This window comes from Siphateles boraxobius, unplaced genomic scaffold (genome assembly GCF_051911475.1).
Source record: "Siphateles boraxobius isolate OS27281-9 unplaced genomic scaffold, OSU_SipBor_1 56, whole genome shotgun sequence".
Lineage (NCBI taxonomy): Eukaryota > Metazoa > Chordata > Actinopteri > Cypriniformes > Leuciscidae > Siphateles > Siphateles boraxobius.
The window spans coordinates 10,912,501-10,935,000 of NW_027509182.1; the positions used below are offsets into that span (position 1 = coordinate 10,912,501).

Sequence of the window (22,500 nt, forward strand, 5' to 3'; positions counted from 1 at the left end):
AGGTCGTGAAAATGAAATCTTCATCTCCATAAAGCTTTTCAGCAGATGAAGCATGAAGTGCTCCAAAATCTCCTGATAGCTAGCTGCATTGACCCTGCCCTTTATAAAACACAGTGGACCAACACCAGCAGCTGACATGGCACCCCAGACCATCACTGACTGTGGGTACTTGACACTGGACTTCAGGCATTTTGGCATTTCCTTCTCCCCAGTCTTCCTCCAGACTCTGACACCTTGATTTCCGAATGACATGCAAAATTTGCTTTCATCCGAAAAAAGTACTTTGGACCACTGAGCAACAGTCCACTGCTGCTTCTCTGTAGCCCAGGTCAGGCGCTTCTGCCGCTGTTTCTGGTTCAAAAGTGGCTTGACCTGGGGAATGCGGCACCTGTAGCCCATTTCCTGCACACGCCTGTGCACGGTGGCTCTGGATGTTTCTACTCCAGACTCAGTCCACTGCTTCCGCAGGTCCTCCAAGGTCTGGAATCGGTCCTTCTCCACAATCTTCCTCAGGGTCCGGTCACCTCTTCTCGTTGTGCAGTGTTTTTTGCCACACTTTTTCCTTCCCACAGACTTCCCACTGAGGTGCCTTGATACAGCACTCTGGGAACAGCCTATTTGTTCAGAAATTTCTTTCTGTGTCTTACCCTCTTGCTTGAGGGTGTCAATGATGGCCTTCTGGACAGCAGTCAGGTCGGCAGTCTTACCAATGATTGCGGTTTTGAGTAATGAAACAGGCTGGGAGTTTTTAAAAGCCTCAGGAATCTTTTGCAGGTGTTTAGAGTTAATTAGTTGATTCAGATGATTAGGTTAATAGCTCGTTTAGAGACCCTTTTCATGATATGCTAATTTTTTGAGATAGGAATTTTGGGGTTTTCATGAGCTGTATGCCAAAATCATCAGTATTAAAACAATAAAAGACCTGAAATATTTCCGTTGGTGTGCAATGAATCTAAAATATATGAAAGTGTATTTTTTATCATTACATTATGGAAAATAATGAACTTTATCACAATATGCTAATTTTTTGAGAAGGAACTGTATATATGCACTATAAACACTAAAAAATCAAGATGTAAACTGAAAATCATATTTTTTTTCTCCTCAATAACTATAGTTATTTTTATTGTTAAACATACATAATCTTGAATCTCATAGAATTAAAAAACAAATGTATCAACATTCTCAGTTTCTGTTCATAAAAAAACCTGGAAAACAAGCAGCATTGTCATAATTACAGCAGAAATATCGTAGGAAATCTATTGTGTCGGACAATGACGGGCCTTTGAGTAAAAAAGGATGAGAACCACTGCTGTAGATGAAACCAACAAGATTTGGATTAAAACGGAGTGATTTGTGTGAGAAATGTCCACGGTTATAATGATGTGATCAAATGTCATGAAAGAGGATGATGAATGATCACAAACACAGCCAGTTCCTGCAGACTACAGGTGCAGGTCTGCCTCCCGGACAGTAGGGGCAGTAATGCATTAGTGTTCTTACCAGTGTGGAGACCGCAGACGTGTACAGAGGGGTCTGACCAGAGGACAGCAACACTGGCTGTGAAAGATAAAAACAGGAGAGGAGGGCGGATAACTCAACAACAAACCCATAGGATAAAAAAAGCATTAAATAAGAGCCTGTGATATAACTTATGGAAGAGCAGCCGCATATGTAACTTGAATTTGCGAGGTTTCCGGTTATTCTTCTAGCTACTTGCTAATGAATCAGAAGTCTCGCTCATTCACAGAAAATGGCTAACTTCTGTGTTGCAAAATAAGGTGCATACAAATAAAGGGATAGTTTTTCTAACTAATTTATCTTTCTTTCTTCATTTCTTTCTTTCTAACTAATCTTTCTTTCTTACATTTCTTTCTAACCTTTCTTTCTTTTTAACCAACCTATCTTTCTTTCTAACTATTCTTTCTTTCATTTTTCTTTCTATCTTTCTGTTTTCTTTCTAACTAATCTTTCTAATCTTTTTTTCTTTCATTCTTTCTTTCTAAATTATCTTTCTTTTTCTTTCTTTCTAACTAATCATTCTTTCTTTCTAACTAATATTTCTTTTTTCTTTCTTTCTAACTAATCTTCCTTTTTTCTTTCTTTCTAACTAATCTTTCTTTTTTCTTTCTTTCTAACTAATTTTTCTTTCTTTCTTTCTAACTAATCTTTCTTTCTTTCTAACTAATCTTTCTTTCTAACTAATCTATCTTTCTTTCTAACTAATCTTTCTTTCTAACTAACTAATCTTTCTTTCTAACTAACTAATCTTTCTTTCTAACTAATCTTTCTTTCTAACTAATCTTTCTTTCTTTCTAACTAATCTATCTTTCTTTCTTTCTAACTAATCTTTCTGTTTTTCTAACTAATCTATCTTTCTTTCTTTCTAACTAATCTTTCTGTTTTTCTAACTAATCTATCTTTCTTTCTTTCTAACTAATCTTCCTTTTTTCTTTCTTTCTAACTAATCTTTCTTTTTTCTTTCTTTCTAACTAATCTTCCTTTTTTCTTTCTTTCTAACTAATCTTCCTTTTTTCTTTCTTTCTAACTAATCTCTCTTTTTTCTTTCTTTCTAACTAATTTTTCTGTCTTTCTTTCTAACTAACTAATCTTTCTTTCTTTCTAACTAATCTTTCTGTTTTTCTAACTAATCTATCTTTCTTTCTTTCTAACTAATCTTTCTGTTTTTCTAACTAATCTATCTTTCTTTCTTTCTAACTAATCTTCCTTTTTTCTTTCTTTCTAACTAATCTTTCTTTTTTCTTTCTTTCTAACTAATCTTCCTTTTTTCTTTCTTTCTAACTAATCTCTCTTTTTTCTTTCTTTCTAACTAATCTTCCTTTTTTCTTTCTTTCTAACTAATTTTTCTGTCTTTCTTTCTAACTAACTAATCTTTCTTTCTTTCTAACTAATCTTTCTGTTTTTCTAACTAATCTATCTTTCTTTCTTTCTGTTTTCTTTCTAACTAATCTTTCTAATTTTTTTTTCTTTCATTCTTTCTTTCTAACTTATCTTTCTTTTTCTTTCTTTCTAACTAATCATTCTTTCTTTCTAACTAATATTTCTTTCTTTCTAAATAATCTTTTTTCTTTCTTTCTTACTAATCTTTCTTTCTAACTAATCTTCCTTTTTTATTTCTTTCTAACTAATCTTTCTTTTTTCTTTCTTTCTAACAAATTTTTCTGTCTTTCTTTCTAACTAATCTTTCTTTCTTTCTAACTAATCTTTCTGTTTTTCTAACTAATCTATCTTTCTTTCTTTCTAACTAATCTATCTGTTTTTCTAACTAGTCTATCTTTCTTTCTTTCTAACTAATCTTTCTTTCTTTCTAACTAATCTATCTTTCTTTCTTTCTAACTAATCTTTCTTTCTTTCTAACTAATCTTTCTTTCTAAGTAATCTTTCTGTTTTTCTAACTAGTCTATCTTTCTTTCTTTCTAACTAATCTTTCTGTTTTTCTAACTAATCTATCTTTCTTTCTAACTAATCTTTCTTTCTTTCTAACTAATCTATCTTTCTTTCTTTCTAAGTAATCTTTCTGTTTTTCTAACTAGTCTATCTTTCTTTCTTTCTAACTAATCTTTCTGTTTTTCTAACTAGTCTATCTTTCTTTCTTTCTAACTAATCTTTCTGTTTTTCTAACTAATCTATCTATCTTTCTAACTAATCTTTCTTTCTTTCTAACTAATCTTTCTTTCTTTCTTTTCTGCTGAACACAAAAGAAGATATTTTGAAGAATAACCCCATTGACTTCCATAGTATGGAGAAAAAGATACTGTGGAAGTCAATGGTGACCATCAATTGTTCTTCAGCAGAAGAAAGAAATTCAAACAGGTTTGGAACAACTTGAGAGTGAGAAAATGATTTTTATTTTTGGGTGAACTGTAAACATGCATTGGTGCATCATAACGCATTATAAAGCATGAATCTGCTATCTACAGCAATAATATAAATGTAATTTAATACACTGACTATATGGTTTTAAAATTACTATAATAGTCTAAATGTACTTGAATCAAACAGAATTGTTGTAAAAATTCAGATTTCATGACGAATTGAATTTAGTGAAAGAATCGTATTTAATAAATTTAATTGCATTCTTACACCATTTTACATGCATGGTATAAGAAAATGCTGTAAAATCTGTGATTGATATTATCTGATATTTTTTAAGAAATTCCCAGTTAGTGTTCGCTCGTCTGAGCTCAATGAAATATGGCAACTGCATCCCATTAAAGGCCCTGAACAGGGGACGTTTCTGGAAATCATTCCTAACGGATGATCTACGGGACACTGACATAAAAGTCCTGAAGGTGCAGTTTGAGTATCTCTAGCATTGGGTGTAAATTAGGAAACAGGAAAGTGAAAATAGACCCAGAAAGTGAGAAGGTTTTTAAATCATATTTTTCTTTTATGACAATTAAGTGAACGTGGAGCGAATTTGTGATGTTGCTATTTTTACCATGTCCCCGGCAAAATGAAAAACTTTACTAAGAAATATTCTAGAAAGTTAACAGTAGAATGTGTTTAGTTGGTTGTGAATTTATAGTATATTCTTGTCCTCAAATGCACTTTCCACCCTGTTAGTCTGTTGTAATATCTCTTTGACTAATAAAAAATAGTCATCTGACATCATTCACAGTTTACATAACTTTTTTTCAATGTAGCAATAACTCTCGTTTGAACTTCACTTAAAGAATATTTAATCAAATGCCACTCAAATCAGCAACAGATCAAAGCAGAAAATGATCATCTAAATCAGAAAATAAAAGTATTTACAGATGACTGTAACACATATAATGCTGTATGAACCATTTATGTTAAATCTGATCTGAAAAATCTACAGGGAGGTTTGGAAATTTGAGTCTGGAAAAGTATGTAATTTGTAAATGTTAAACCCTGTTGTTAAAACGCCAGCGCTGTTCTGTGCTTTACCAGCAGAAGGCGATGTTGTTCAGTTTTGCGTGATTAAACCGCTTCAGGTATTGCTTCGCCGCATGATAAATCCTTTACATGTATGAAATGTTGTGGTTTCCAAAAATAAACTCTGAAGATAAGAGCTCTCCACAGGCAGATGTAAATCTCATATTATTACACATTCCCTGAAGCTTCAGGATGATGAACCCCTTGAGATTCATCCCTGACCCAAATCCATCCTGAGAGTTCAGTGATTGAAAGATTCCCGAAGGAATGCGAGGCTCATTTTCTCCAATTCCCTTCTCCTTTATTCACAGATGCATAAACACTGTCAAACACTCCAGAGGTTTGCTGAAGTTCAACAATACAAATATTACCAATTAAAACAAACTTTAGACATTTAGATCTCTGATCAATCAGAATACCTCATTCTAACTGGTCAAATGCAGGATTGCTCTGTCAAATATTTTGGATAAGTGACCATTGCAAATCAACCAGTCTTTAAGACTGTGCTAGTTTCCAATCTCTTATACACCTCACTTGTTCAAACATTTTAAAATCATCTGAACTCTAATACTTTGTCCATTTATTTAATAATTTGATGTGTATCCAAGTAATAAGTGAGACTATGTACAGTCATAATTGCAAAATAACCCAGCCGTGACGGAGTGACTGCACATTACAGTCTCCGTTAACACTTTATTTAAAGTGTCGTTTTAAAGTGTTATATTGATAGTGATGCTTCTCTGATTTAAAATGATCGCGGCGAAAAGGAATCTCTATCGAGCCACATACTAAACATCACAAGGCTAAAAAAAACAATTGGTAACAATTTGGTATCCATATTAATATTCATATTTTTGTTTTAGATTTTAGAAGTTTTTTAGAATGTTTATCTTGGTCTTTTAATGTGTTTCCTTTCACTAACAGAAAAAAGCAAAAGGCATTTTTTTAGCTGCCTCATCCAGCCTCGCTGTATCATATTCAGATAAATGTGCCAGGAAGATTTTTGAAGAGGTACAGAATCATTTTTCTTCTCTGAACTGGTTGAATAATAACAGGAATAGCATAAGGAGGCATGTAGGAGATCTGATGTGTCATATGACCACATGACAGTGATTCGCACTGTGTGTGTGTGTGTGTGTGTGTGTGTGTGTGTGTGTGTGTGTGTGTGTGTGTGTGTGTGTGTGTGTGTGTGTGTGTGTGTGTGTGTGTGTGTGTGTGTGTGTGTGTGTGTGTGTGTGTGTGTGTGTGTGTGTGTGTGTGTGACAAAGTAAACAGCATGTATCACATAAATATACAGCTAGGACATAAGGAAAAATAAACGTACTGTACATCTTACATAGGATCATACATCTCATATCAAGATTATACTACGTAACACAAAAATTTAAATATTGCTTACAAATCTCCGCCTTCAATAATAACTACATTCACTGCCCTGTATATTTGTTTAAATACAAAAGAGTAGTGGTGTACAAATGCATGGATTGAGCTGCATAAATTATAGAATTTAATAATTACTATAATTATTATAATACATAGAATTACATTTGGTCTTCAGAATGTTTTTGAAAATAAGTAAGCATTTTAGTAAGCATTCACAATCAAATACGTTTTGTGCAAATGGTTGTACCCATAATAATGAGCACCGAAAATGATAATGATAATTTTGATTTGTTTGTAATGCACTGATACTGGTGATATTATTAAAGCTCTACAGTAAAGTGTATGTGGATGTTTGCATGCTGTGTTTCACATGAAGACAGATGGTACTACTGAGAGAGAGAGAGAGAGAGAGAGAGAGAGAGAGAGAGAGAGAGAGAGAGAGAGAGAGAGAGAGAGAGAGGAGTCGTTTGGTCTCTGACCTTCATATATCCAGCCAAACGCCCTTGACACACAGAACACAAGAATGTAAATGAGCTTCATGCTAAAGTGATTTGACACAAATCATATTAGCCAACTGCTAAGATGCATAAATAAAACATATGTTACACATGTTTGTATGTTTCACTCTAAATAGTGGATTATTGTTCATCATCTGGCGTGGATACTAATATGATTATTGAGTAAAAAATGATGGCATAGTTCCCTAATAGATCCCATGTTCAATCATTTACATGGTTAGCATTAGAATGATTTCTGGTGAGAATTCAGCTTTGCATCACAGGAATATCTTAAAAAATGTAGTAGTGTAGTTGTGTAGGTATTAGACCACTGGGCAACATAACAACTATGTCTCTGTTTTTAAATGTATGTCACACATAAGACTGACAGTACTAGCATACTCCTGCAGTATTATAAATGATAAAAAATAAATGTGCAATCTGGGTCATCTGGGTCGTCCATGCATACAGAACATATTGTGCATATTTCATAAATAATGCAAAAATTTAACAAATAACATGGTACTAATGTGAGTCTGTGTTGAGAAATGCGTGTGTGTGTGTGTGTGTGTGTGTGTCTGTGTGTGTGTGTGTGTGTGTGTGTGTGTGTGTGTGTGTGTGTGTGTGCGTGTCATGCAAAGTGAACAGCATGTACCACATAAATATAAATACAGCTAGGAGTGTTTGGACGGGTCTGATCAGCCTACACACAGCAGAGGTGTGCAAAACCGACACACACACACACACACCTACTGAAGCCAAAGGGGAAACCATGCAGGGAATGAACACAGAGGTCAGACGGAGAGACAGTAAGACACGCAGAGAAAGAGGAGGGTAAAAATAGTAGAGAAGAGGCATTGAGAAATATAGCGCAGTAAACCAGGGCATGAGGGTGTTGAAACACACACACACACAAACAATACAATGAATCGATTGTGTGGATAAGAATTGGAAAACATGAACATTTTCTCAAAGACAACGAGAACAGGGATAATGTACACACACACTGCATAGAGGAGAACTGTAGATAACCTAAAGTGAATGTGTATTTTTATATTATGCAGTGGTTTATCTGTGTGTGTTGTAAGTAACATCTCAAATGAGATCTCTTAATATCGCAATTGTTTCTAGAGAACAAATGGAGAGCATATAAGTCTCTGGCGCTTGCTGCAAATGTACTCAAGTGTACAAATACCAAAAATGATTAAAATATGAATGTATTTGCCCAAGTTATCCACATTCATTTTCAGTGTTGTTTTTGTTAACTAACGCTTTTTATTTTTGTTAATTGAAATAAAGCTGAAATAAAATAAAGTATATATATATATATATGCATAATATATAATGTATATGAAAAAATGAAAGAATGTAGAAATACTTGCTTGTACTTAAAGATGTATTTAATTTCTGTAAATACATCTATAAACTGTTGACCTTCCCTTAAATCTCATCTTAACCTGCACTTAACCTATACCACCAGACCTGAGCCTAACCGTACCCGTATCCCACCGCAACAGCAGCACAAGTGTTTTTCAACACATCAACACAGTAAGTACACTGAACCTAAGAAAGTGTGACCAAAGCTATAGTAAAAAAAGGACTAAAATTAAAACTAAAATCAAAATAAAGGTTAAACAGAAATATATTTTTTTAAATCTACAAAAGCACATAACAAAAATACTAAAACTTACACTGAAAATATAAAATCTACGCTAATTTAAAATATGAATAAATATAATAATAGTGGTATATTCTTTTTGTTTTTTAACAACTGGCTGCATCTGTTTCTCCTAAAGAAATAGGAGAAACCTCCAGAAGGTTGCACTTCAATAAAACGTGTGTGTGTGTGTGTGTGTGTGTGTGTGTGTGTGTGTGTGTGTGTGTGTGTGTGTGTGTGTGTGTGTGTGTGTGTGTGTGTGTGTGTGTGTGTGTGTGTGTGGCCTTGTAAACTCTGCGTTATGGGGACAAAATGAACAAAAACAGCTTATAAATCACACTAAGTGGTGTTTTGGAAAATGTAAAAAGTTTTCGTGATGGGATTGGGTAGGTTTAGTGTAGGGGATAGAAAATGCAGTTTGTACAATATAAAATAATTTTGTATTAAAACATGGGTGTTTGTCTGTGTGTGTAAATGTGTGTGTGTGAGTGTGTATATGTATGTGTGCGTTTGTGGGATATCCTTACCTTTATTGGTGAGGTGTGTGTGTGTGTGTGTGTGTGTGTGTGTGTGTGTGTATGTATGTGTGCGTTTGTGTGATATCCATACCTTCATTGGTGAGATGAGTGTGTGTGTGTATGTATGCGTGCGTTTGTGTGATATCCGTACCTTTATTGGTGAGATGAGTGTGTGTGTGTGTGTGTGTGTGTATGTATGCGTTTGTGTGATATCCATACCTTTATTGGTGAGATGAGTGTGTGTGTGTGTATGTATGCGTGCGTTTGTGTGATATCCGTGCCTTTATTGGTGAGATGTGTGTGTGTGAGTGTGTGGGTGTGTATATGTATGTGTGCGTTTGTGGGATATCCTTACCTTTATTGGTGAGATGTGTGTGTGTGTGTGTGTGTGTGTGTGTGTGTGTGTGTGTGTGTGTGTGTGTGTGTGTGTGTGTGTGTGTGTGTATATGTGTGTGTGTGTGTGTGTGTGTGTATATGTGTGTGTGTGTGTGTGTGTGTGTGTGTGTGTGTGTGTGTGTGTGTGTGTGTGTGTGTGTGTGTGTGTGTGTTTGTGTGACATCCATACCTTTATTGGTGAGATGTGTGTGTGTGTGTGTGTGTGTGTATGTATGCGTGCGTTTGTGTGGTATCCATACCTTTATTGGTGAGATGTGTGTGTGTGTGTGTGTGTGTGTGTGTGTGTGTGTGTGTGTGTGTGTGTGTGTGTGTGTGTGTGTGTGTGTGTGTGTGTGTGTGCGTTTGTGTGATATCCATACCTTTTTGGTGAGATGTGTGTGTGAGTGTGTGTGTATGTATGCGTGCGTTTGTGTGATATCCGTACCTTTATTGGTGAGATGTGTGTGTGTGTGTGTATGTATGTGTGCGTGCGTTTGTGTGATATCCATACCTTTATTGGTGAGATATGTGTGTGAGTGTGTGTGTGTGTGTGTGTATGTATGCGTGCGTTTGTGTGATATCCATACCTTTATTGGTGAGATGTGTGTGTGTGGGGCGTAACTGTGCATGGAGTCCATGGCCGCCAGGTTCTTATCGCTCATGTGAAGCATCTCGGCACTCTTGCTGTGAGCCAGGTGGGCGGGGCTATGCTCCAGGGGCGGAGTCTCTTCATCCTGATACCGATATTTCTACAGCGAGAACAAGAGAGAAAACAAACTCAAAACTAATTCTGAAGCTTTGCATTATGTTGGGTTTGCACGAAAAATCACCAAAATGAAAGGCTGTATAGGAAAAGTGACAAGTAATATTCACTAATAATACTGATTTAATTGCACTGAAGCTATCGGATGAGAACAACATTTGAACTGATTATTATTGAACTGAATTTAATCACAATTGAGCTAAACTGAGCTGAATAATGACGCTATTGTATTCTGCTTTACAGCTGAAATTGTAACAGTTATTTCCCTGTTTATTAATGTGAAGCTGCTTTGAAACTATCCGTGTTGTATGAAGCCCTATATAAATAAAAACATGTGAAAAACCTATTTCTACAAACTCAAACAAATTAATATTTATTTGGCACAAGACGTGACCCTAAAGGAAGTTGCCAGAGAGTAAACCGATTCATCTGTTTATCTTTCTCTTCTGCAGCTGTGCTCTGGATAAATAAAAGATCAGAAGACTTCCTACAGTTAAAGCTCAAAAATGTTTGAAACATTTATTTCCACTAGTGCTCAAAAAATATATCAAGACATAAAGTCAAAAACACAAAGCTGTACTTAAAGACTCAATATGAAGGATTCATGCCACTGGTTGATGAACCACAATAATGATCGTTTGACATATCAGGGGTCATTGTGCTATACAAATGTACTGTATGCCTAAGTTTAAAAACTCAAAACTACAGCTTTAATCGAGACCAGGCTGGTTTATAGAGATGAAACATCAGCACAGACATAGATCAACACTTCTTCATCATCACCTTTTTGGCCTGTCCATTGGCGCTTTATTGATGTGATCAAGTGATATGGACAGATAAAACAGCATCACTGGACTAAAAATAACATTACCTTCCAAAGGCTGTTTATTTTCAACTATGTGAATGTCTCAGTAGAGCATTATTTGTTTGTTTGGTTCATTTCATCATGGATTCTTTGGTTAACCATGCGCAATCGACACAGGCTTTGCAAACACTGACAGTAATGCCACAAACTGTCTTAAATCTAATGTCACAAAATCTTTTATTACTGTTTATGCGTCAGTAAATCGAGTCAACTTCACACTGTTCCTCTTAAAGTCTCCTTGTGGTGAAAATCAAGCTTTTAATGTTGTTTATTATATGTCTATGTGTGATTTTATTATGCTTTATGACAAACCATGTGTAAATTCATAAGTCGACAGCATTGCTGAGTATTTTCTCCTCCTGCAGTGAACCAAAGACAGTCTCAAAAACACGGTTTGAAATCGCTGGTGTTTCTGACGTCACAAACCAATCAGATCAACGTGTGATCGTCAACGAGTGGATCTCTGAGCTGAGTGAGTGAGTGGAGGCGGGGCTCATTCGCATATTCAGAGACCTGCGCATACTAAATGAGGCTAAAAGAGTGTAGAGTTACATTCAAGCTATTTTAAGGCATGAAGAAATATTCTTTCAAGGAAAACCGTTTAAATATGTAATTTTTGTGATCAAAGATGAGTTTTAAGGGATAAAATTATTGATTTTTATAGCATTAAAATAATCTGTTATTTAAATTGTGATTCAATAAGATACTTTTAAATACTTTTAACAAAACTTCCAGGATAATCAATGAGGCTGTCTATACTGCACAATTAATCTCTTATTTATATTGTGTTTGAACTGTTAGTTATGATGAAAGTTTTTGTGAGAGTTGCGAACTGACACGACTGTGATCGGCTCCAACATTTTTCAAAATTAGTTAACTGGGCAGATGTAATATTAAAGTGGTAGTAAAAGTTTTCAAAACAGTTGCACATATTTTAAATGCAAACATGGGTGCTTACTTTAAAGTCTTAAAGTGCCCATATTTCGCAATCTTTAAGGCTCCTAATTTTGTTTCTGAAGTCTCCTACAATATGTCTGTATGCATAATTTTCTCATAATTTACATTGCAGTATCACCTCTTTACTCACAGTGTCTGAAACAGTTCAATAATTGATTCATTTTCTCTAAACCCCTCCTTTCTGTGAGTCTGCTCTGGTTGGTCAGAGCCCAAACGCTCATTAGCATATCTGAATTTTAGCACCGGATCTTCCCCAGCATTTTGATACACAGTGATACGAACGACAACACAAACCAAACCGAACTCTTAAAGTCTCAGCTACAACTACAGTGTTTGAGGGTCAAAGGAGAAGCTGTTCACGGGCAACCAATGAAGAGCAGAGCCTGGCATTATGCAAATGAGTAACAAACATAGGGTCATACAGGAAGTAAGACTAACTCGTTTCAGGCCATTCATAATCAAGTCTTTCTTTTAGGAGATAATAACTCTATTTATCTGAACTATGATCTTTAAAATTTTGCAGACCTTTTACATTCACAAACAGCTCTATTAAACACTTCATGAAAGATAATTTTCGAAAAAGCATAATAGGGACACTTTAAACTAAACACGCCCCTTAAAAAAAAGTGTTTCACTAAAATCACAGGAGAGAAAATGGCCATTTATTTCCAAATAATGACAGTTTTTGGTGTAAAAATCCACTTTATTTTGATGGTCCCTGTAGAATATTCTGTTGACTATAAGTGACTACATGTCAACTAACTCTCATCAGAGTATTAGTAAACTGTCTAATTAATATCTGCTTACACTTTATTGTGATGCTCATCAACAGACATTATACTGACTATAGGTAACTTTGCAAGTACATGTCAACTTATTCTAACCCAAACCCTCCTTTTACTCTAATAACACTCTAATGAGAGTTAGTAGACATGTAGTTGCAACATCACTCATAGTCTACAGAATGTGTTAAAAGAACCAACAAAATAATGTGAAACCAAAATCCTACAAACATTAAGTACACACAGATTTGGAGTTTTTTTCCCCCTTTTCTATTTCAAGTAGACAGGAGCTGTATCTGCATTACAACAGTTGTCTGGATGTGCTGCCAAGATGGCCACCAATTGAAATTACTTTGTATCAAGATCAGACAGAAGCCATCCTTCAATCTCACCAGAAATGAGAAAAGAAGGGAGAAAGTGGGGGTTGAGGGGAGGTAACTGTCAGCAAGATCACATTACAATGAGCCAGCAACACCACAATGACTGAGAGAATGCAGGAACTGACTGCAAACAAGCAAATGTAAAGATAAAATGAACATAGATTACAAAACAGAATTAAACGGGGAATCTTTTCAGGGAATCAACCTACAAATTTTTTTACTTAGAACTGTCTCTGCATTTAAGCTGTGATAAGAATATGAACATATAAAAAAAGCTTTCACACAACTTACACTGTATGTAACGTCAGTCATCACTTTATCGTAATCCTGCCTGTTGCTCACAAAATGTTGTTTGTGCTTCCCAGTATTTCCGTTTGTTCAGAATCTCCAGACCATAAATGTAGGTAGGGCAGATTCTGGGTCTTAGCGCTAGTTTATGATAAACATTTTGCAAGCTTTATATTCTAATCGCTGAACACATGCAGAAACACTTTAGGCAGAGGTCTAACGTCCTTGCGTTGTTCAGCCTGAGGGTGGCGCTCTAATGTAGATTGCAGACACGCACATAACGTTATCTTAGTATTGCCTTAATGTAGTATTTATTGCCTCCGAATGTTGTATTAGAATGTTACAAGTTGTTGAGGAATTCACCCTTCGCAGGGAGTTTGATTGACAGGCGATCTGACCAATCATATTCTGCCATTTTTGTCCAATAAAGCAGTCAGGAGAGTTAGTAGATTAACATCGGTGGATTTGAACTTGAAAAACGGTGTGTACTGACATCTTTCAACAGTTGAAACAACATTCCTTCTGATGTTCATATTAGGGCTGAAACGATTCCTCGAGTTAGTCGAGTTACTCGATTACAAAAAATCCTCGAGGCAAAAACTCTGCCTCGAAGCCTCGTTAAATTCCTATGTAAAATTTAATTCACTATACGCGGATCTATACTATAGCGCGTGATACATTTTGAATTTAATTGCCGCGATGGCGGAGAGTAAAGATGTCCATTAACGGCAGAGAATGTCTAAAGTTTGGCATCATTACATACTTAAAAAGGAAGAAAGGAAGAGAACAAGGTGCAATGTGTCTACTGCGAAGTAGACCTGGCATACGACAACAGTACGACTTCAATGATTCAGAATCTGAACTGAAAACATCCACTCCATGCTCTCACCAAGCGTCACTGAAACATTAACCTAATGGTGTGTTCACACCGAACGCGAATAGAGCGTCAAATACGCGTTTATCGCGTCTAGTTGGACTCTTAAACATTTGCTCTGGTTAAAATTTTTCAACGTGCGCGGAAGACGTCTTTGCACTGACTTTGTATGTAATCTACTCGCGCCATTCGAGTGAACCCCTTCACTCACACACAGACATAGACACACACGCATACACACACACGCATGCCCTCGTCTCTCTCACGCGCCAGTCAGATCAATTGCGGCAATGCATCACATAGGCTTAAACTTTCATGTAGCTACGCAACAATAATTTCAGCATGGATTCACTGTATACACCGTGACGTGATGAAGGAACAAATATTGTATTGCAGTCTTTGCGAGACCTTGTTTGTATGTCACGTCTTCCAAATAGTTACAGACAACAACAAAAAATGAAATTCCCCAGCCTGCTTCTCCAAATCCACTCGTACTTTTGGGCAAGACATTTTAATTGGCTACCAAAGTAATTGAGCATAGAACATTGTTGGCACTTATACTAAATGGGTAAAAATTGCAATAAATAGGCCTAGTTTTGGAGCCAAATGTTGGAGTTGGAATAAGTTTTTTTTTTTTTTTTTTTTGAGAAATAAAAGCCAAATGCTTGATCATTTTACAGCCACATCATTTTCGTTATGCATTATTTGTTTTAGTTGTTTAAAAACACACAAAAAATTATCCGATTACTCGATTAATCGATCGATTAAGTGCTAGATTACAAAAAGAATCGATAGCTGCAGCCCTGGTTCATATTTGACGCTATAAATTAACTAGAAGGATGAGATGATCGGTTCACGAGCAGCTTTAACTGAGGCTCTAGTCTACAGCGATCTGTCAGACACATTAAAGAGCCATAAATTGGTATTTATTGTTTAAGTTTCTTTAGAAAATGACAAAATTTCAAAGTTGAGACTTTGTTTCAAATCAAAAGTAAGCTGGTCTGTCCTGTCTGTCAGTGTGTTGTCAGTGTCCTTTTGCGTCGCAATGTATTTTTCACTGCGTGAGAACATGATGTGTGTCGTGAGAGAGGCGTGGCTTGTCGGACATAGCAACAGTAACTAAAGGGGGCGGGTCTTTGCGAACGGTAAATTCCGGTGAGGAAAAGAAACTCATTTCTATTCTCAGAACAAACATAAAACAAACACAACAGAACCATAAATAAATGCTATTTCCATTAGCACATTTAAAATTGAATTAATTTGATAAGAAGAACAGACATGACAGCTAGTTACTGACCTGATGTAGACTAATAGACACACATACACAAGGAAAATTTGATTTTAAATTTAAATGAATGGGGCACATGTGTTACTTTAACTACAAGACTAAGCTAATGTTTTAAAAGATTGTTCCGCGAACACCGCCAGTGGCAGACGTGGGGTTTTCTCTGCGGGCGACTGATGCTGTGCCAGGCTCAGACTACAGTGAGCACATACAAAACCCTTGTGGGTAATACATAACAAACAGAGGAAACAAAAGCATACTGTACGTCACAGCGTCAAGAGTGATACCAAACACTCTGCACACAACTGTCTGACACCAATCTATTCCCAGCATGCACCACAGAGAGCGAGAGAGACTCTGAACATCAGTATGCAGCACAGCCCACCCACAGTCTGCTCACTGTACGTCTGATGCGTCATGCACAGGGAAAAAGAAAAGGCAAATGCATACTCAATATGACAAGCTCCAATCTGATTTATCTTTGTTATTAAAGTTTTGTGTGGAATAGAAAGTACTTCGAATTTCTGCAAAGTCGCAACATACTGAATACACTGAGAAAAAAAGATACTTTGGATCAACTAATTCAAAAAAGTACTCTAATTTGTTAGTCATATTTATTAGATTTTCTCTAATTATATTTATGCTTACATTTTGATTTAATATTAATCAAAAAATATTTATTTTCCCAAAGACAAAAACATTCAAAGTAAAAAGATTTTAATCAATTTATTTTCTTTAGACATAAGCCAAAATGTTACTCAACGTAGTCACTTAATTCATTTACAACATAATTTCACCATAAACAAAAGCTTAATTAGCTACTAACAATTTTCACCTATGATAAAACTAAACACATTTTGTTAGCTAATGTTTAATTTGGTTTACTTACTGTAAATAAAGACCTTGATGTTTATTGTAATGTCTTTCTTACAATATGCATATTTTCTGTTATGCACTAACAAATAAAACAATAAAAAAACACAATCATTTCTACAGTCAGTAAAAGTATGTGTTCTGCACGTCAAGCGAAAATGTTATTTCAATTAAATTGGTTTCTTTTAATTTTTTCTACGTGGTGTGTCATTTGATTTTATTTAGACAAACTGAACAACACTGTTCTTAACCGTGATTTTTGATTAGACCAATATACAAATGTTCTTTAAATAAATAAAATGGATGTTTCATTTTTTTCTTGAAAGTTTTCTGTAGGCTACATTAATTTGTGGAGCAACACTTTTCAATGTGTTTTTCTAGGGTGCATATTATTGTGGTCTCAGTTATTTCAGGTAAACTGCACATGAAAATGTGGATAGACACTTTACATGTTGATCAAACACTTCCTACAGAAAGTGGCCTAGAGTTCATACCGAATGTCTATTTGAGACTTTTTAACGTATTTTAAAGTCTTCTTTGTTGTCTTTATGAAACCAAAACGCAGTGACTCATCTCTGATCACTCGTTTCTCGCAAACCCAGGCGTACATCACGCCAACAGATGAGTTTACATTCTAATATTAACCATGAGTTTCAAAAGATGCCAAATACGGCAGTGAAGGGGTGGTTTCACTGCGTTATCCACATGTAATTCCCATAGGAATAGAGAGAGCGCACCGGTTGACACTTCACCCTGAAACCTCCTGAGGCTTGTCTTACATTACACGTTTCCTGTAATCTAAAAGAAAGAACAAGAGATCAGAGGTTCAGGAATCACTATACCACCAAATATAATACAAGCACAGCCCCTTAATTCAATGATTTAGGGATTGTCTATCATACACAGTATGGATTTCATTACATATTCTCATCATTCTTTTGAGTGTTATTGTAGCCTTTGGGAAATCAGGGGCAGGATTCACACAACATCCTTAAAGTGCCCCTATTATGCTACTTTAAAATGTCTTAATTTTATTTCAGAGGTCTCCTAACATGCATCCAAGGTCAATAAACACTTTAATTTCCTCATAATAAACATATTAGCAGCATCAGCTCTTTTCTCAGCGTCTGAAACGATTTGATAAAGGATTCGGTCTCTCTAAACCCCGCCTTTCCGAGAGCCTGCTCTGCTCTGATTGGTCATAAAATTAGCATATCTGAATTTCAGCTCTGGATCTTCCTCGCACTCGATACACAGTGATACGAACAGTCGGTTTTACCGTATCAATTCCAGCGCGAGTCTCCTATGGCTTCTACAGAAGGACATTGAGTTCACTAAGAGCACTGAAGATCATGATAAGTCTTGAAAGGTTTTCACTGAAAAGCAATTTCTCTATGGATAAACTGAATGTGATTTTGTCTCTCGTAATTATTGTTGCACTAGTTTTCTAGATTAGTGAACTCTCATTTTGATATCTTGTCAACATAAAGGGTATGTATAAATGGCGTTTGATGCTGTTGGCTGTATGGACTCTGAACGCTGGCAGACAGAGAGATAGACAGCCAGTGAGAAATTCATCCAACATCATTTATTATTCATGGAGACTTTTTGTGAAAACCTGATTCTGCTTTATCTTTGTGTGTGTGTGTGTGTGTGTGTGTGTGTGTGTGTGTGTGTGTGTGTGTGTGTGTGTGTGTGTGTGTGTGTGTGTGTGTGTGTGTGTGTGTGTGTGTGTGTGTGTGTGGTTCAGGTGTTCTGTATGTTATGGGGACAAAATGGGTCCCCATGAGGAAATCAGCTTATAAATCATACAAAGTGATGTTTTTTGAAAATGTAAAAATGCAGAAATGTTCTGTGATGGGTAGGTTTACGGTTAGCGGATAGAATATACTAAAGATGCACCGATCGACCGGCCAGAGACCGGAATCGGACGATTTTCCGCATGATCGGCCCGGACCGGTAAGGTCAGTCTGACATATGACCGTTTCTGAGCCGGTCCGTTGTGTTGCCAGCATCACAGGCAATAACGTCAGCAGCGCTTCTCACTCTCTTCTCTCCATGACAGTGACACGCACCCGCCTGCACTCACTCATTCGCCCTGGTTAAATAGAGCTTGTATTGTGCATAATTTTCCTAGTTCCCATAGGTATCGCGCTCACACCAAAAGCGCGCGAACCACAGATATAAGTCGAGCACACAAGCCGCTTCTCAGTTTCAAGCAGCTTGTGAGTCGCAAGTACCAAAATGAGTGGCCAAATACACACAAAATTATGTCAAAATGCCCGTCTTGGCGAGTATTCAGTTGAACATAAGTCAGTTTTGGAACCTAATTTGTTGAGAAAGATAACGCAAGTTGTTTAGCAGTATATTGGATCTGTGCATAAACTCTTAAAGTGACAGCACACAAATATTCCTGCTGCTGTCTGTCATGTTACTAAAAGAACAAAAGACAAAGAAAATCACTCTCTCCTCTTGACTGAATAACTTTTGTAACTAATTGTTAGCATTAATCTGTATTTAATTTCAACAATAAAATACGTTACAATAAAAGATAATGTCTATAATAACAAAGATGTTATTTTGTATTTGATTACTTTAATTTCTATAGTATTTCTTACCTGGTTTCTTACAGTATACCCACCTGAAAAACTTAAAGCCGTGTTTATTTCATTTCTCTCTTTATACTAGTGCATTTATTTGTGCTGAAATTTGTTTATTTGCTCTTATTTTATTGCTGTCTTTTTACTTGTTTTTGATGAAAATAGAATTATGCGTTGAAGATAAGTAGATATTAGTTTGTATATGCCGTCAATCGGAAAATCGTATTCGGCAAAAAATCGGTGTAGGCAGATCACACTTACAAGAAAATCAGAATCGGCAAAGAAAATTGCAATCGGTGCATCTCTAGAATATAGTTTGTACAGTATAAAACACTCTATGTCTATGGAATGTGACCATAAAACATGAAAACGCAACATGTGTGTGTTTTAGGGACACATTTTGTCCTACTGTAAATGACAATAGTGATCAGAGATTAGACTCATTTTAGCACGCTGCATAAGTAGCACACTACATGTGCAGGAAACAGAGGGGAAAAGGAGGAATGAAGAAAGAGAAACAAAAATAAAGATTATTTGCAGACATTTGGTGGTGGAAAAAGAAGCAATAATACAATCATGCCATGAAACTGCAAAGAAAAGAGAGGGAGAAGGACTAAACGACATCAGTTTAAAAACTAGATTTTTCTGCACCTTCAATGCAAGTCTATGAGATTTTTTCCTCTTATTTTATCAAGATTATTGCTTTTTGAAAATCCCCAGCATCATGCGCCTGTGTGAATGGAAAGCTAACGTCTAGAGCAGGAACACTGTAGCATATCTCGCCTCAATAAGATTTCAGCGGCACAAACGGTGCAAGACAAGCTCTGCACTGAAGTTGAACACTTAAGGTTAGGAGATTTGAAATATCCACAGTGCTAAGCATAAGTCACGAGTAATGATGGAGCACTGAATATGAAAGAGAAATCATAGCAAAATTGTTACCATACAGTGTAACACAATTTGTTACCACCTGGTGATAGCAAAAAAATATTTACAATGTAGATCTTTCAGTTCATTCAGGAGAAAAAACAGATCATAAAACACATTTAACCCAAACTTACTTAATAATATCAATTGCCTATAAATAAATTATTTAAACAGCCTCTTAATAATGCCACACATGCAAAAAGCTCACAAAATTATCCACTGCTTTGAAAACACAATGTATTATTTTCTTGGCAGGCTTTGTTAAACTATAAACTATAAATAATATAATGTCAAATGGAATGATGAAAAAACTTCAATTGAAAACCAAGAATGAAACATTGAAAGGATAAATCTTCAATTTAAGCTAATAACTGGCCTACGGCTTATATCCTTTGGCTGCTGTCATATTTGTTTTCTGGCACATCACTAAACACACAAAAATCATAATGTTTTATGGTAGGGCCAGTAATAATGTTGTAAAAGGGCCAGCAGAAACGGTTCAGTTGTGTAAGTAAATACGCTTTAAACAGACCTTGCAACATAACAGACTGATACATAATTGATGAGGGTGAATACTTTCCGAAGAAACTCTATAGGCTATATCAATATAATCAATATATGAGACAACATATCACAGCACTATATGATGATCCCCTGAGCATGTGTTCAGTCTGATGCTGCTTTCTGTTGAAGAAATCCTGACATTGTTGAAGAAATCCTGACATATCCTGACATTTTTCGCTTTCTTTGGAGGAAATTCGGCGTGAAATAACACAGATGGAATATGGAAATTATGTAGTGACCAAAATCTAATATTTTTAATTTTATATATATTTGAGATTTTCAAGCAAGCCATTCTTTGCCTAGATTCAGAGAAATTCATGAAGCTTGGCACAAAACTCACGCATTTCATTTTCTCTTAAGCTTCTTTGCAAATAAATTCATGCGGGCTACAATTTTCTTCCAAACTAATTTCAAGCATAAGCCTTTTTATCAAAAGTTTTTTTAATGAGAAGCATTTTAGTCAAACAGTCAATGTATAAGTGTCTTTAATGCCAGCCAGATTAAGAAACTCAACTGACAATCAAGATCTTGTGAATGTGGTGAATACAGTTAGACACAGAAAAAGAAAAATGAGAGATTTGAGTGATCAGATATTTAAATGTATAATACATCAGTGTGTTTCAGTCGCAACACTCTCCACGCCATCGTGTTTCCCAAGGTCATCATCTCAGCCACTATCCGTGTCTCAATCTATTCCACAGGAAGTATCGACCCAGCTCGAATCACAGCGATCTGACACACAACAAAACTGCAGATCATCCAAGCACATGCACCTGAATCTGCTCCTGCTATGATGATGTTCCAAGTAGTCAGTTCACACATTCAAACTGTTTATATAATGCATGGAAAATGTAGAAAAGGTCTGACAAAGTTGACCGAGTATAATTGGTAAACTGAGATGAAAATAGAATCGTCTCTTATCGCTGTCACAGCTGGTTAGAAGAAAAAATCTGATTAAGATGGAAAAGATACGTTTTATGGCTTGTTCATTCTAAAAAATGCTGGGTTGTTTTAACCCAATTTTGGGTCAAATATGGACAAACTCAAACATTGGGTTAAAAATGTAACCCAAGGGTTGGGTTTGTCCATATTTGACCCAAATTTGGGTTAAAACAACCCAGCATTTGTGGCATCGTGGGATATGTGTTACAGGGAGGGAACGTTCTCAGTACTTTACCTACTGTTGTGGCGAGGTTCTCTCAGTTATGAACAATCATTCTTCCAGTAACATTAATAAAACATTCCCTCAACATTATCTGTTCTTTTAAAAAGTTAGCACAAAAACTTGCCTGGCAAGTTTAGTTGGATTTTCGTTTCGGAATGAATGTTTTTTACATTTAACAACTTCAGAAAACATTCAAAAGTAACGTTCATATTGTGTTCGCAAATAAAACATTTTAAAAACTTGATGTTTTGAATGCTCAGAGAACATTAAGAAATAGCGTTTTTATTACTTAATTAGAATGTTAGAAAAACGTTAGAACACATAACTTAGAACATATTTTTGTAAGCTGGGTATTCCTGTGAATCAGAATAAGAACCTCGCCAGTTGGCAGGTCATTTTATAAGAAACCACAAGATGTTTTTTATAAATATGCAAGAAAATCACAGTGAGTTTTCCATTGTCATATGAACAAAAATATTTTAATAGGCTACCAATAATGCAAAATCCCCTTCATGGCCAATAGGAAATAGTTACGGATGTACATTTCCTCAATTCAATTAACCAGTGTGATAAAACATTACATTTGAACACAATAAACTAAAACTGGGAAGGAAGCAGTCGGCTGTGATACTTTGAGGCAAGAGTCAACTATATAGTGAAGGTTTATTTTAGTCCAAAGGATACACTGTGTTCTAACAACATGAGTATTTTCAAGTTGGGGCAAGTTTTCACATGTGTTTTATTTTTTGTAATTCATTGCGTACAATTTCAATCAGCCAAAACAATGCTTCTATATATGTTTTAGTCCGCCTACTTTTTCTTGT

The 22,500-nt window shown here is 35.7% G+C and overlaps 1 protein-coding gene across 4 annotated transcripts in view; it reads right to left on the reverse strand.

Annotated features, from left to right (window-relative positions):
* dlg4a (discs, large homolog 4a (Drosophila)) overlaps positions 1-22,500 on the reverse strand; it is a 205,046-nt gene that overhangs the window by 99,808 nt on the left and 82,738 nt on the right. For 2 of the 4 annotated variants that reach the window (XM_077206713.1, XM_077206711.1), the window contains exons 2-3: positions 9,941-10,102; positions 1,504-1,560 (exon numbers count right to left, since the gene is read on the reverse strand). In XM_077206713.1, coding sequence (XP_077062828.1) covers positions 1,504-1,560; positions 9,941-10,102 — 219 coding nt within the window. The remainder of the gene's footprint in view (positions 1-1,503; positions 1,561-9,940; positions 10,103-22,500) is intronic. The other 2 variants (XM_077206714.1, XM_077206712.1) reach the window with 1 other exon arrangement.